The sequence below is a fragment of the Penicillium psychrofluorescens genome, assembly GCF_964197705.1.
Source record: "Penicillium psychrofluorescens genome assembly, chromosome: 3".
Classification (NCBI taxonomy): domain Eukaryota; kingdom Fungi; phylum Ascomycota; class Eurotiomycetes; order Eurotiales; family Aspergillaceae; genus Penicillium; species Penicillium psychrofluorescens.
This window is the reverse complement of record NC_133441.1, coordinates 2873858-2887805: the sequence shown is the minus strand read 5'-3', so window position 1 is coordinate 2887805 and position 13948 is coordinate 2873858. Positions and strand designations below refer to the sequence as shown.

The 13948-nt window shown below is 55.4% G+C and overlaps 4 protein-coding genes across 4 annotated transcripts; 1 reads left to right on the top strand and 3 right to left on the bottom strand.

Moving 5' to 3' along the window:
* Positions 1–312: 312 nt before the first annotated feature.
* On the top strand, positions 313–1180 carry PFLUO_LOCUS5215 (uncharacterized protein; the record flags this gene model as incomplete). The annotated part of the gene is made up of 3 exons (XM_073782642.1): positions 313–354; positions 410–428; positions 486–1180. 3 exons carry the CDS (start codon positions 313–315, stop codon positions 1178–1180), a joined length of 756 nt encoding a protein of 251 aa, XP_073639277.1.
* A 228-nt stretch (positions 1181–1408) lies between these two features.
* PFLUO_LOCUS5214 (p24 complex component) lies at positions 1409–3327 on the bottom strand (the record flags this gene model as incomplete). The annotated part of the gene is made up of 4 exons (XM_073782641.1): positions 1409–1825; positions 2594–2781; positions 2847–3054; positions 3130–3327. The coding sequence occupies 4 exons, from the start codon at positions 3325–3327 to the stop codon at positions 1409–1411; spliced, it is 1011 nt and encodes a 336-aa protein (XP_073639276.1).
* Positions 3328–4281: 954 nt separating this feature from the next.
* PFLUO_LOCUS5213 (uncharacterized protein) lies at positions 4282–11292 on the bottom strand (the record flags this gene model as incomplete). Its single annotated transcript, XM_073782640.1, has 2 exons — positions 4282–10952; positions 11274–11292. The coding sequence occupies 2 exons, from the start codon at positions 11290–11292 to the stop codon at positions 4282–4284; spliced, it is 6690 nt and encodes a 2229-aa protein (XP_073639275.1).
* A 554-nt stretch (positions 11293–11846) lies between these two features.
* PFLUO_LOCUS5212 (glycoside hydrolase 3 protein) lies at positions 11847–12758 on the bottom strand (the record flags this gene model as incomplete). Its single annotated transcript, XM_073782639.1, has 1 exon — positions 11847–12758. One exon carries the CDS (start codon positions 12756–12758, stop codon positions 11847–11849), a length of 912 nt encoding a protein of 303 aa, XP_073639274.1.
* Positions 12759–13948: the final 1190 nt, after the last annotated feature.

Genomic DNA, 13948 nt, shown 5'->3' with positions numbered 1-13948 from the left:
CAGGATGGCTCAGAGACACACGGTCGTTAGTCCGAACCTAGGGCTGTAGATCCGGTTGAGTTCATCGAATTCGCCGCATACCCCGTGTAGCGCCGTCCTTCGGACCATTATTGTTCGTCCCGTGGCCCTTGCTAAAGTGAGGGTGCATTCCAGCGCAGGGGGGGCTCGGATCTCCCCTGTGTTTCAAGAGTCCCTGGCAAGGAATTCCATTATCTTGCCTCAGCTGCTACTCATACTCATTCCGTGAGGGCGGGATATGATATTGTTCTCTCTACTCGTTTAGTCCAACCATCGGTATACTTGCTCGCCATCATGAGATTTCTCTGTCTGCCAGGTGCATTTTGCAATGCTAAGGTCCGTTTAAACTTATCTGCACGTGGAAGTTGAATTGAGGCTAACGGTGGTTTAGGCGTTTAAAACGCAGCTGGGTAAGCCCAGCACGTTCTAAATCAATGGATAGATCTGACCGTCCCTCGTGCATCCAGGGCCATTTTGCGATCGTCTCTTATCGGACGGCTCTGCTGACTTCTACTTCACTCAGGGCACGACGCCCTTCACTCCTCCGCCAGGGCTGGAAGACTTCTTTGGGCCGCCGCCCAATTTCACCTTTGCCGAAGTCGATGACCCCGATCTGATCAATTTCAATATTTTGGACTTCCCCAGACGCGACACCCCGGAAGATACCATGAAGTTCGCCATGGATCTGGCGGGCCAACCCACATTTTCCAGTATTCGCAAAGTCATGGACCGGTTAATTGGGATCCTAGACACGGAGGACGATATCGCCGGCGTAATCGGCTACTCCGAGGGTGCGAAAATCGCAGCCACGCTCATTCTGGAAGAGGAACGCAGGCGCAAGCAGCTCGGCCGAGCTCCAAGACTGAAATGCGCCATCCTCGTCTGCGGATGGCCTGTACTAGATCCAGAGACTGGCGCGACAATCCTGGCGTCGGATGAAGACAGCGATGACGAGGGCGAGATGATCACCATTCCCACCTGCCATGTCGTGGGTGCGGCAGACCCTTTCCTTGATGCGTCCATGGCCCTGTACAATGTCTGCGATCCGGACACCGCCGAGTTGTTTGACCATGGAGGCGGGCATGTCATTCCTCGGGGAAAGCAAACGGTGGACGATCTGGCGGATGTTGTTCGGGAGATGATATTATCAGTGGACACTTGAGCTAGATCATCTGCGTTTCGTTGTAGAAATATTCAATTGGTTCTATACTTCCATTCCATGTCACTCAGAAAACGAGGCCGGTCTAGATCGACCCCAGCATGCCTGGGCAGCAGCGTGCAGCAAAATAAATCCCCGACGTCAGGCACAGCAATAGAGTAAAAATCTCCTAGATGAAAGCAACAACAGGTTCCTTGAACGGGAAACTCAGTGGTCATACGATAGCAATATTCAGTTCAACAACGGACTCGTCTCATTGCTCTCTTCCTCCGGCTCCCCCGACGTTTGTGCCTGTTCCTGGCCCTGGCCGCCCACGAGACTCACTAGCCACGCGAGGGGTCCCCAGGCCCGGAAGCCAAAACACGTCGGTTCCAGCCCTTGGCCATCATCCAGCAGCTCATACTGAGCATCCTTCCAACGGGAGCGCAGCCGCTGCACCGCCCAAACAACCACATACACCAGTCCGGCCAGCGTTAGCGAGGATAGCACAGCAACCAAAACAGATAGGACCGTCAAGGTGCTGACGTTGCACCCGAAGGGCGCAGCGCGCAACTCCCATCGTTCCTTGGAGCCGAGCGGACAGAGATGCGAGGAGCGGATGGGGCTGAAGATCGGGAGGCGGCCCGGGTTGGGCACGCACGCCGAAGACTATTATTGATGCGAGTTAATTGACATGGCCAGGTGAGGAAGCGGAAGAGAGGTGAAACACCATTCCGGGATGCAAGGAGAAGGAACAAGCACCGCTGCATGCTGCCGGACAAAAACCAAACAACATCAATTATTACATTTAGATGCAGTAAATATAGCAGAGAAAGAAAGAAAGAAAGACAAATATGATATATAGCAGAAAGAAGAAAGAAACTGTGGGCATACAATGGGACACCAGCTGCACGCGACATCGCCTGCCAGGCACGATGAGCACGACTGGCGCCGCCAGCAGACGTGGAAGAGCGGATCACTGGTGTCGAAGGGGCTACTCTGGCCCATCTCCGATAGATAGAGCGATAGATAAATGTAAGGCGCTCGAGGTGATTCCGCCGGGTGTCTTAGGATGACGGTCCTTACATGGGGAGCGAAGAAAAGAAATTGTTGCTGGAGAGAGAGAGACTGCGGGGCAGGATGTCTTTCATCTTCCATGGCAACGACAAACAATCCCTGTCGCGACTATGTAACTACGAGAAGCACAGAATTGGTAGTACAGAATCTATTAGCGGCTATGGATGGTTGCATAACAACATGTCCGGTTTTCGTCTCAGCATCCAATCCAACACCCAGAAACCCCCCGATTCGCAGTCATACTTCGTGCAAGGGCGCCCAAGAAGGGCAGCATCAGACGACGCGCTTGACCTATAATCCCCAAATCATATCATTAGTACAGACGTTTGGATTCCCTAGCTGCAACTCAACTCCACTCACCTCGAAGAACCGCTTCAGCCACCAGACCTGAAAAATGCCCTCGCCAATCACCACGATCAACTGGAAGAGACTCCACCACTTCACGCGGCCGTTGGTGCTCTCGGCGGTATTCCGGTGCACGCGCTCCCGGACAACAATGTACGACTGCTCATCACGCACCTGCGCCAGGTTATCGGAGAGACGGCGGACTAGCCCCAATGCCATTAGTATCCCGTTATGTGTTCACGTCCTGTGACGGATTTCGTTCTCTCACCTTCGATCTCTAGGGGGTCCTGGTTCATTTCCGACTCCGCCACGTAGACAATGCCGTGGACGTTGAACGAGACCTCCTTCGAGTTGGAGGTCCAGCCCTCATTGCTGAAGCAGTAGGAGTATCGGCCGTCGCTGCGCGCGGTGAAAGAGTAGTCTTCCGAAGGGATGGCTTGCTTGTAGTACTGGCGGTTTCGGTGGGGGTCCTCGACCTGGAATTGGAAAGGGGTCAGCAGTCTGTTTCCCTCGGTCGTCCTCATCAGCATCGAGACAATTTCACGACATACCCAGAAATCAATGTCCAGATTCCCACTGCCTCCAAACTCTCGGTCGCCCACCTGGAAGGTGACGGTCATCAAGTCGTCCTTGTGCAGGTCCTCGTGGAAGCATTCTCGCGAGTGAGACTTGAGCTGGATGGTGTGTGCGGTCGTGGCGGTGATCCACCCCAGTGCGGTGACCAGGAGGGCGGTCGTAGAGAATCGCATAGTGAGGTGTGGAGGATTCCCGGCTCCGTAGTATCTGGAGTAGGTGTATTAAATGGGGGTAGGGAGGAGGTTGAAGTGGATGGTTAAGGAGTGTTGACGGATCAACGCGCAAGGTGGCCGGAGACGCTCGGACCACCCAGGAAACCGTCAGTGAAGAACACAAGTATACGGGGGGGTATAGGTATGATTTGTGAACGTGTAGGATAATGAATTCATGTTCGTTTAGTAAAGGGAATAGAAATTTTGAATTGACTGCATCTTAATATAAATATGTATTTGTCCAAAAAATACATATTCGTGACCTGCTCCTCTGAGATAGGATGCATCCTAAAAACATATTCATCTTATAGCCAATGGAATGATCGAAGAATGGGTAGTATTCAATTAAGAACCAAACAAAACAAGGCAAAATTAACCAGAGAGTATGGTTATATTGAATGTGAATTCCCAAAATCTTATACGGTGTATACTATAGACACAAGAAGACTAGATACAGATACTGAACGGAGATGAGAGTAAGAAATAGTAGATATCTAACAGGTCGAAAGAGCGGCAGGAAGGCTATTAGGTATGTGAGAGAGAGGTGAGGCTCATAGGTGCAAGATCCAATGTACATTTGTGTGGGTAAATATCAGGGAAAAAAAAAACGGAAGGTGGTATCAAATCCGAGAGAAAGAGAAGGAAAGAACGAAAGAAAAAAAATCACAGGCGGAAGCCATAGAAAATAAGGGTAAATATGTATGGGAAAAGAAAGGAAGGAAAGAAAAAAAGAGAGAGAGGGAGAGAGAGACAGTGTGTGTGTGTGAGAGTGCGCGGATCAAAAATGATACACAAGGCAAAAGGGATTCCATTCCGTCTTCCAGTCCATTCTGCGACGAAATGACCCGAAAAAAAAAATCACGAGGCAAAAAAGGAAAAAGAAAATCAGTCTAGGAAACGATAGAATAGGCAAAATCATTCTTCTTCAGAGTTTTCAGCAGCGTCTTCTTCAACAAAGCTCTCGACAGGGCTCTCAACAGGGCTCTCAACAGGACTCTCAGCAGGGCTTTCAGCGGGACTTTCCAAAGGACTTTCAGGAACTGGTTCGGCAGAGATCCTCGGCCCAAACGGACCCTCATCCTCGTTCTGGCTGGGACTCGTTGCCGAGACCACGCCGCCGACGGTGCTCTCGATATCATCGGGCAGGAAATTGTCTTCCCCGTAGTTCCCCGGCTCGGCGTCGTGATCGTAGCTCGAGCGGCGGAGGAGCGGAGGCGTCTGAGGCGGGTCGGCTGAGGCGGTTTCAGCAGTCAGGACGGAGGCACGGCGAGGCGTGGAGTTGATTCCCCTCAAGGGCCGGGCCTCCGTGTAGGATGTTGTGCGCAACGGCGCAGCTGTGCGCGGAGGAGCGTTTTGGCGCATGTGCGATCCAGGTGGTGTGAGGAGGCCGGATAGGAAGCCACCGGCGGCGTTGCTGGACTTGGATGGGGTTTGGTCTGAGGGGTTCACGCCGGAGTTGGCATTATCCCGGGCCTTGCGCCAGTTGCCCCATGCTGCGGCTGCCGCGAGAGGAAGCGAACGGGGCGAGGCGGCGAGATCAGAGATGGAGGGGAGCGAGAGGCTGTTGCCTGACATTGCCCGCTCTCTCTCCTGCTGCTGCATCTGCAGATTGGCCTTGAGACGAATAGCGGCGTCGCGGACGGCATGTTTGTTGAAGTTGGGCTGAGAGAGGGTCCGGATGATGTCCTGCAGATCATCGATGCGGACACCGAGAACCTCGCGCAACCAGGTAATTTCAGTATCGCGTTCCTTGATCTTGTTGGGGGCATCCTTGTCAACAGTCGACGCTTCCTGCTCGAGCTCCTCAATGCGCGTCTCACGATGCTGGAGCTGGTCTTGAAGCACCATGATCGATTCACGGAGGGCCTGGGGAGAAATCTTCTCGGGCTCCAAGGTACCCTTGCTGAAGGACATCGACGGCGAGGCCGCGTGGGCAGGTGCTGGCGCCGCGACAGCCTCAGCGCTGGGAGCCTTGCCGCTACGAGCAGCCTCGGCGGCGGCACGGGCAGCAGACTGAGCGATCTCGAGCTTCTCTTCAAGATGCTGTACCCGCTCCTGCAAGTGCTTGACCTTGTCATCGGACAGGGCCAGACGGTCCATCAGGTGGTTCTCACCCCGCAGGCGATCTTCAGAGCCGTTGTGCAGGGCGCGACCATGGCGTTCACGGAGATCATTGAGAGTTCGCTCTTGCATCTTGCGCTGATCATCAAGAGCAGTCTGCTTGGATTCGGTGGCGGTCTCAAGCTGGGTCTGGAGACGGAGGATTTGCGCCTCCAGCTCGGCCCGGACGAGCTCGGTCTGGCTGTTGGAAGCGTCCGCTTCGGCCTCCATTTGCGACTTGGTGCGCTGGATATCAAGACGGTGGGTCTCCTGAGAGTCGTTAAGCTCACGCTCAAAGCGGGCAGCCTTGAGATGCACCTCATGGTTCTCGTTCCGCAGATTGGTGATCAGCTCATTCAGCTTTTCATTCTCCTCATGTGACTGTTCGAGCATGAACTTGACCTTGTTGGATTCCCGCTCTTGGAGCTCGAGATCATTGACATCTTGCTCCAGCTTCTCACGCAGCTTGACCTCGCGAGTATACGAGGCGTACAGCTCATTGTATCTGGCAGTCTGCTGTTCCTCTTTTTGGCGCGATGTAGCTTGCTCACGGCCGATGTCGTGAGTAGCGTTGACCATGTCATGTTGAAGGCGGTCGAACTTCTCAGTGAGGTTCTGCCGGACAGCCATGTTGTCCTCGATGCGAACCCTCAGATGATCGATCGTTTCGTGGAGAGTCTTGTTTTCATCCGAAGTAGTGACCAGCTGCTTGCGGTAACTGTCACTGGAGACACGGTACTCGTCCAGGTCACCTTGGAGAGCAATATTCTTCGAGGATAACTCGGCAATGGTGACTTTCAGAGTCTCAGCCTCTTCAGCAAGGGTATCCGAGCGGAACTGCATCCTCTCGAAGTACGGAATCTTCTCTTCCTTGAATTGAAGGAAGCGGGTCTCTGCATCTTCCGCGGCAGCGCTGTGGCGAGCAGTATCTTCTTCAGCGACCTTCAAGCGCCGTTCAATCTCGACTACCGTTTCTTGCGCCTCCCGGCGCTGCGTATACTCCGCCTCCGCACGCTCATCAGCCATTCTCAGCATGGTCTTGAGGCTCTCAATCTGGAGCATGAGGCTGTCGGCACCGATTTCCTCGGCGTCAGTCAAACGCGGAGGATTCGCGGCCAGCTGTTTCGCGAGCGTTTCTTCGAGGATCTCGCGCATGTCGCCGACAGGATCCTGAGCGAGCTTCTTGATAGTCAAGGCCTGCAATTCAGCAATGCTTTCCTTGAGCAGCGCCATTTCGCTATGGCTGGAGTGCTGTGGTGAGCGAGTAGGCAGGTCATGGGTGGCCAATGCCTCCATGACAACGTTCTTCAGCATATCCAGCTTGCGGTCCCGCACGTGAGGAGAGCGGGCTCTGACAGAGGAATGCTCGTGCCCCCCCTCATCGTCTTCGTCGTCGGCATCGCTGTCCTCAATCTCCGCCGAAGTACTGCGGAACACCCGGCGGCTGGCGGAGCCGGCAGCGATAGAAGCAACAGACTGCTGGATGACACCCAGCGCACGCTCCATGGGCCCCAGCCGGTCATCAATGGCGGAGCCAACGAGGTCATTGATGCGGCGGTCGAAGAATCGGTTGCGGTTCATGAACTTCTCGTCTTCGCCCGAGGAGATCATGTCATCCCAGTCGCTGACATGGTCATTCTCCGTGATAAGCTGGCGGACGGGCGATTGAAGACGAGAGACGAGGCTCTTCTGAGGCGAGAAGGTAGCGACACTCTGCGCATCGACGTCCGAGCCAAGCTTGGGGATATCCAGCTTGTAGGTTCTCTGGCCACCGCCGGGGCTCGGGCTGGGAGCATCGCCTCTGGCGTCCGCAGAACCGAATCGCTGTTCCTTGGTGGGACCACCCACGGAGTCTGTGACCTGCTGTGGTGGGAGGGGAGTGGTCTGCCGTACAATGCCGACATCTGAGTCGTCGCCGTTCAATTGTTCCATAATGGCGTTCAGCTCATCATCATCGGGCGACTCCAAGCCGGAGTCTTGGTCGAGGTTCTTAACCTGTCGAGAAGCGGGCTCAGGAGTGCGCGTCGGGTAGTGTGAACCAATCTCACGCTTCAGTTGTTGTGCAGATGGAGAAGGCTCCTCCTCCTTGGGCTGTGGTGGGGGGCTGTCGGCTGCGAAGCGGGAGGCCATGAGACCACCCTGTTTCTTCTTTTCAGCCGGTTTCTCGTCAATCAGAGGCCTTTGCTCATGGGCCGCCTTCTCAGCAAAGCTGGATGGCTGGACAGTCTCCGGCACAAATTCAGAAACGGCAGGTTTGAACTCGAATGGCGCGGCCGTGGCCGACAACGTATTCTTGGAAGAATCCATAGATTCCTTCGCGGCATGATCCACAACATTGGAATCAGTGGGAGACTCCTCTTCCTGCTTGACGGCTGGCTCAGACTCAGCCTGGTCCACAACGGTTTCTTCTGGCAGCTTCAGCTCTTGGACTTGGTCAAGTTGAGCCGGAGATGCTGCATTGGACCTGGCAGCCTCGGCCTCGTTCTTCGCATCAAACAGAGTCCAAGTGGTAGCCTCGCTGGCAGGCGTTCCTTTCCGTTCGATGGACCGGTCCTCCGGCAGTGCGTTCTCCTTGCCCTCAGCCAAGGTAGGGAGAGTGCTCGAGGTCTGCGCGTTGCCTGTCTCACCCGTCTCGCCTAGAGGATGGGTTGAGATGCTAAACCGAGCTTCGCCTTGGGCATGACCAATGCCGCGACGGACACGCTTATGGCGATCCGTAGGAACTTCTCGGCCATTGGAATCCTCGTTCTCGACGTTTTCATCGTCTTCCTTCTCCTTCTCAACCTCATCGGGTCGCACAATCGGGATAGCCTTGGATTCCTTGGGCGGCTTGGAGATCTCCGAGAGATCAATGTCACCAAAGATCTTTGTGCGGTTGGCTGAAGGGATGTCTGTGCTAGCAGTGGAATTGAGGCTGGCCGACGGGTTAAATTCTGGAGCCTCCACGTTGAAAGAGGCAGCGGAAAACTTGAAGCTCGAATTGCGGTTGGCGTCGGAGTGCGCTGTGCTGTCCATCGAGCGATTCACAAGCCCAGTAGGAGCGAACGCTGGAGCCGCCGCGAAGCCACCAAAGCCATGCTGTTCACCCATTCCACCGAACTGGAAGGCGCTGTTGGAGAAGGGCGAAGCCTGGGATCCAAATGAGGCGGTTGGGTTGAACTCCTTCGCTTCAACGTTCAGAGACGAAGTCGACAGCTTCGACTGATGACCAGGGTGCCATGGTGCCCCACGGACCTGTGGTGTTCCACTGAGGCTGGGGTTTGTATCGAAATCAGATCCTTCGTGTCCATTGTCCTGCAGATAATGGTCCCCGAAGAATTGGTGTGCTTGCTGGGCGAATGAGTGAGGGGGCTGGCCAGAGGTGCTTTCATCGTTCTCCGGCAGCGCCCAGCGGGAGTTGAGCAAATCAGCAGCTTTCAGGGGCTGAGTATCATGATCGTCTTCATCCAACTGCCGTTCAATCGACTCCTCCAGGTGATAGTTGGGATGTCCCATCTGGTCAAGGCCGCGCTGCAGGGTCTCGCTGAGATTGTGACCGTGGCCGCGAGGCGTCGGCTGAGCAAGTTCAACATTGGAAGCGTGGAATTGATCCGGCGGCGCATTGATGGGGGTCTGAGGCATAGGGAATGGCGGGCCATCGGCATGGGCCTGACCGAATTGATTGCTGAAAACATCCTTGGAGGGAGCCGCGCCGTCGAACCCTGGGTGGAAAGGGCTTTGATCATGCAGAGGAGAAACTGGCGACAACATGGACGAGAAGTTGTGCATCCCTCCGGGTCCAGTGGACGAGTTGCCTTGGCGAGCATTGAGGAGGCTCTGGGGCGTGATGGATTGAGCAGGCGGCGTAGGCTGGAATTGGAAGGGATATCCAGGCATATAGTTCTGCTCGACGCCCATAAACGGTGTCTGAACGCTAAACTGTGAAGCAGGAGACGCCAATGACCCCATCCCACCACTCGTTGTAGTTGTTGAATGGCCAAAGTGTGGCGAGAAGGGATGAGGGTGTGCAAGCGGATTGCTCCCTGCCGACGCAGTTGGCAGCGGCGGCGATCCGAGAAGGCTTCGGAATGGGGTGTGCGTTTGGCTCATTGCAGCCTCAGCGGGAGACATGGAGGGCTCCGGCTCCGGTTCGGCAAAAGATACTCCCAGAGCCCGCAGCTTCTCCTCTTGCAAATCGGCAACATAGGAATCCCACACGGCCTTGTTGGGGAATTTGATGACCGGCTCCTTGATCTTTGGGTCTATTTGCGTCTCGGCTGGATCGGGATATAATGGTCGACTAAGACCGCCCAGGTCTGTCGTCTCAGTTGGATCCTCAGACGAGCCGATGCTGAACCCACGGACATCCCATCCGTCATTCTCCCATTGTTTTAGCCGCTCCTGAACATCTGCGGGTGTCAAGAGACGCTCCCCATGCTGCTCCGATCCTCTTTTATCATCCACTGGCAGGTCCACAATGCAAGCCTTGCCGCGCCAAGCCAACTTCTTTCGCCGTCTTGGGGTGTGAACAGAGGCCTGGGATTTGTGTCGTCTTGGCAGCGCTGGCTTGATTTCAACCTCTGGCTGTTCTTGCGGTGTTTCGATATCCCCATCAGCTGGCGCAGGAGGCAATGGTTTTTCCACAGGCGAGGTTGGGCTGCTCACCTCCGCCTCGGCGGAGGGCTCCATCTCCTTGATATCGGACATGCTGTTCTGCGGGGAATCTTGGTCGTAAGCGAATCCCCAAAAATCCTCTTGACGCAGGGTTTCCGCGCGCTTGTGCAGCTTCTTCTTTAGTCCAGCTGTGCTGCGACCCACAAAATCTGAGAGAGTGGGTGTTTTGAGGAGATCGTTGTCGTCTCGAATGTCGCCCTCTAGACCAAGCCAATCGTCCAAGCCGTCGTCTGCGAGCTGTTGCTGCTGCTGCGCTGCGAGTAATGACGGGGCTTCACTTCCAGAGTCGTCACTCAACCAGTTAGTGCGTTCGCTCCGAGGCTGGCCCGAGAGATACTGGTTGATCCAATCCTGGGTGAAATCCCGAATCGACTTGTCTTCGTTCTGCGCGGCTGGATCTCCTTCCGGTGCGTTACTCGATCTCCGAGACCCCGGGACAGGCGAGCTGGCTCGTGATCCGTGACCGACACCGGCGTATTGACTGAGGGTCAAAGAAAGTCTGCGCGAACTGGGTGCCGCATACGGGGAGCCCCAGGTCGTTGTATAAAAATGACCACTATCGTTCCTGCGGTGGTCCTGCGACAAATTCGGTGACTCCTCCGTGCCACGAAGTGCCGAGAAGACGGGGAACGGTGGCGGCTCGAGGGCAATGCTCCGCGGAGAATTTGGGGGTGAATGCGAACCCGCGGCGGACGAGCTCGAATCTCCTGACGGCGGAGACGATAGGATCAGAGCCGGGGCCTGGCGCGCCTTGTCGTCGTCGTGGTCGTGGTCTGTCGGGTGGAAGGGCGGAGAAGACGCCGAAAGGGCGGAAGAGACGGGGTGATCTAGATCTGGAAGTGCATGGTCAGTAACAGTGTGGGGGAATCAAGGGAGACCGAGACAAGAAAGAATTCTCGCGTGGCAAGGAAGATAAATGGACCAGTGACATACCTTCCGTGTCGACTCCTGCAGCAAGCTTTTGCTTGCCGCTCCGCTTATTGTCCAGAATGTTGACGCATGGAAATCACACTGGGCAAATTGAAGACCACCTGGCGGACAACCGTTGTGATCGGGGTCTGAGGGTGGGGGCAACAGAGTGTGGAAGACCAGCAGTCTGGGCAGTGGGATGGCCCAGTAGACGAGGATGTCGTGGGATAGAGATCACAACAGACCGGCTTCAGGATGGACCATGGCGCAACAACAGGAAGAAGTGAACAGCGACGAACAGGGGAAACGGGAAAAAAGGCCGTCACGTCACGGGCCACGGGGTGGGTACCGGGTACTTGGATGTTCGCTGGGCCAGTGCGTGTCGAGAGAGGTACCGGGTACAGACAAGGTTGGACTCGGTCCCTGAGTGGCTTAGGGTTGGCCATCACTAGTTCCTTTCGCGTCGCGTCCCTGTGGCCTTTTGTCCTCGGCCCCAATGGGGGTGGATTGGATCTATACATGACACTCTTTTTTCTTCCCTTTCTCTGGTCTCTCGACTACCGTCCATCGGCACCTCACTCCCTTGCGCAATTCATATACATCGAGTGAGCGCAAAATAAACACGGCGAGTTAATGGTTCGTGTCTGGAGATTCAGGGGTACCCGATCCACGGAACGCCGTGACAGGACCATTACCATACAACGGTGATTTCTACGCACATCATTGGTCGATCGCATCGTGAAATATTGGGGCCAACTCGGTATCGAGTAAACTTTTGGATCTATGAGATGCCGAACTATGTATGTATGTACAATCTATTAGCAAGTCATGTTGAACTTGGCCGTACGGCTCGCCGTCAACAGTCCCCAGTGCTGCTCGTTCGACACCTGCCCGTTATCGCCCGTGCTGTCAGGCTTCCACGACTCATCAAACGCCTCAAAGTAGAACACATCCACCCCGGAGTTGAGCATGGCGCACACCCCGTCCTGCCAGAACTCCGCGGCATTAGCCGTGCCCGCCTCCGCAGCGGCATAGTTCGTCCCGCCGTCCGTCGGCCAGCCAGTCTCGCCGTTCAGCACGCGGATGTTCTTGAAATTGCTACCAGCCACCTGCTTGATGTGCTGCATGGCGCCCTGCATGTCGGAGAAGTAGACGTTGGTCGCGTTGCTGATCGGGCTGCCCTGCCAGTAGGCGAAGGCGTTGGCCATCAGGTAGGTGACGTTGCCCTGGATCAAGGGGTCGGCGGTGCCGTCGGCGTACTTGTTCCAGCTATCCGCGGTGCCGACGGTGGTGCTCGGGAACGCGCTCTTGACCTGGTTGATGCGGGCCAGTAGGGCATCCGCGGTCATATCTCCGCGGTACAGGGCCTCCGAGCCAACGGTGATGGCATCAATGACGGCCTCGTTGCCCGGCACGGCAGACTGGAGAGCGCTGAAGTCCTGGTTGAACGAGGCATCGGTGTCAGGCCACACGCCGAGGACGACCTTGACGCCGCTGGACTGGGCGGCGGGGAGGATATTGGCGGCTGTGTCGCATTCCGAGGACGAGTAGGTGCGAACAATGGTGGAATTGGCCAGCGACTTCAGGGCGGCGAAGTCGGCTTCGTAGTCGCTGGTGGCCTTGCAGGAGCCATCAGCGTTCTTGTCGCCTAGCGAGAGACCCAGCGTGCCATTAGTGGCAGAGACCACGGCCGGAGCGGCGAGGGCAAGAGGAAGAATGCTGGCACGCATGGTGTAGAATGTATCTGGAAGAGGAAGAATGCAAAAAGAGAATACAAGTAAGTATGTACGATGAAAAAAAAAAATAAAGAAGCAATGAACAAGTAAAACAGCGAGGTGGCGGCCTTTAAATATCAAAGAAAAGGTACCCAAATAACGTATTCCGGCCTTGGGCGGCCCTTCCTCGGGGCCCTGAATTAAGCAGAACCAGACCTTACACTGGACGTACTATTCGATGCACCAAAGTCATGATGTCACTGTGCCAGTCCAGATGCCTCCGAACCCTGGGATGCGCGTGGAGCCGCATCGGACGACCTGCCGGGCTGGCAAACGGCATGTCCGAACCGTTCCCCATTGTCCGCATTGCAGTTCGCGGCAAGGCCCGGGGCCTAGGTGAGTAGGTAGACCGTCGGTCTGGACTTGGGTTAGGTTCTGGAATTTTCTTTCGCCTCCGGTGAGCCATGGCAAGTTGATGAGTGGTACTGCGAATGAGTCCGGGGGGATTCTCCGATTGTTAGTAGTGAGTTTTGTTGAGGCCTCGGTCTGCTTGGCAGGAGAAAGGGGGATTTAAGACATTGCCTAACTGTTTGCTTGGGAGAGATGGATCCTCGGGTATATTCAGAGTAGAGAGGAATAGTAAGTTGGAGTAGTCTACATGGAATGAAAAGGGAGGCAAACCCCATCCAACATCTTATCGCCGTTCCGGAGTCTCCTCGCCACCCCCAAATCGACTCTGCCACCACATCCACACTGCCTTGCACCAAAACCACGTCTCGATCGTACCAAAAATCCCCAGCACGACAAACAAGAACATCTTTACATTCCGACTGATCCCCAGAGACTCTAAGCTCGCAGACGGAGGTTTCTCATAGATCTCGTCCTCTTTCTCCTCATCTGATCTTGAGCGACGGGGCTTTGTTTTGAGCAGTGCGGCCCGGGTTGAGAAGGCGGATGATGTTGGAGGAGACGAGGCGGGTGGACCCCCCCGATATAGAAGTGGTGGGGCTTTGATGAAGCGCGGAAGCTGGCTGGGGAGGCATTGTGGTTGTAGGTGGGGACAGACGCCGGCTATGTAGAGCCTGAGATTGCGTGGTGGACGGCGCAGCATGGTCAATGATGATGTTGTTGTTAGTAGTGTGAATCAGGTCAGTTGTCGTTGTATTAGACTGGGCCCCGTGACATCCGACTCCATGGCGCTCTGA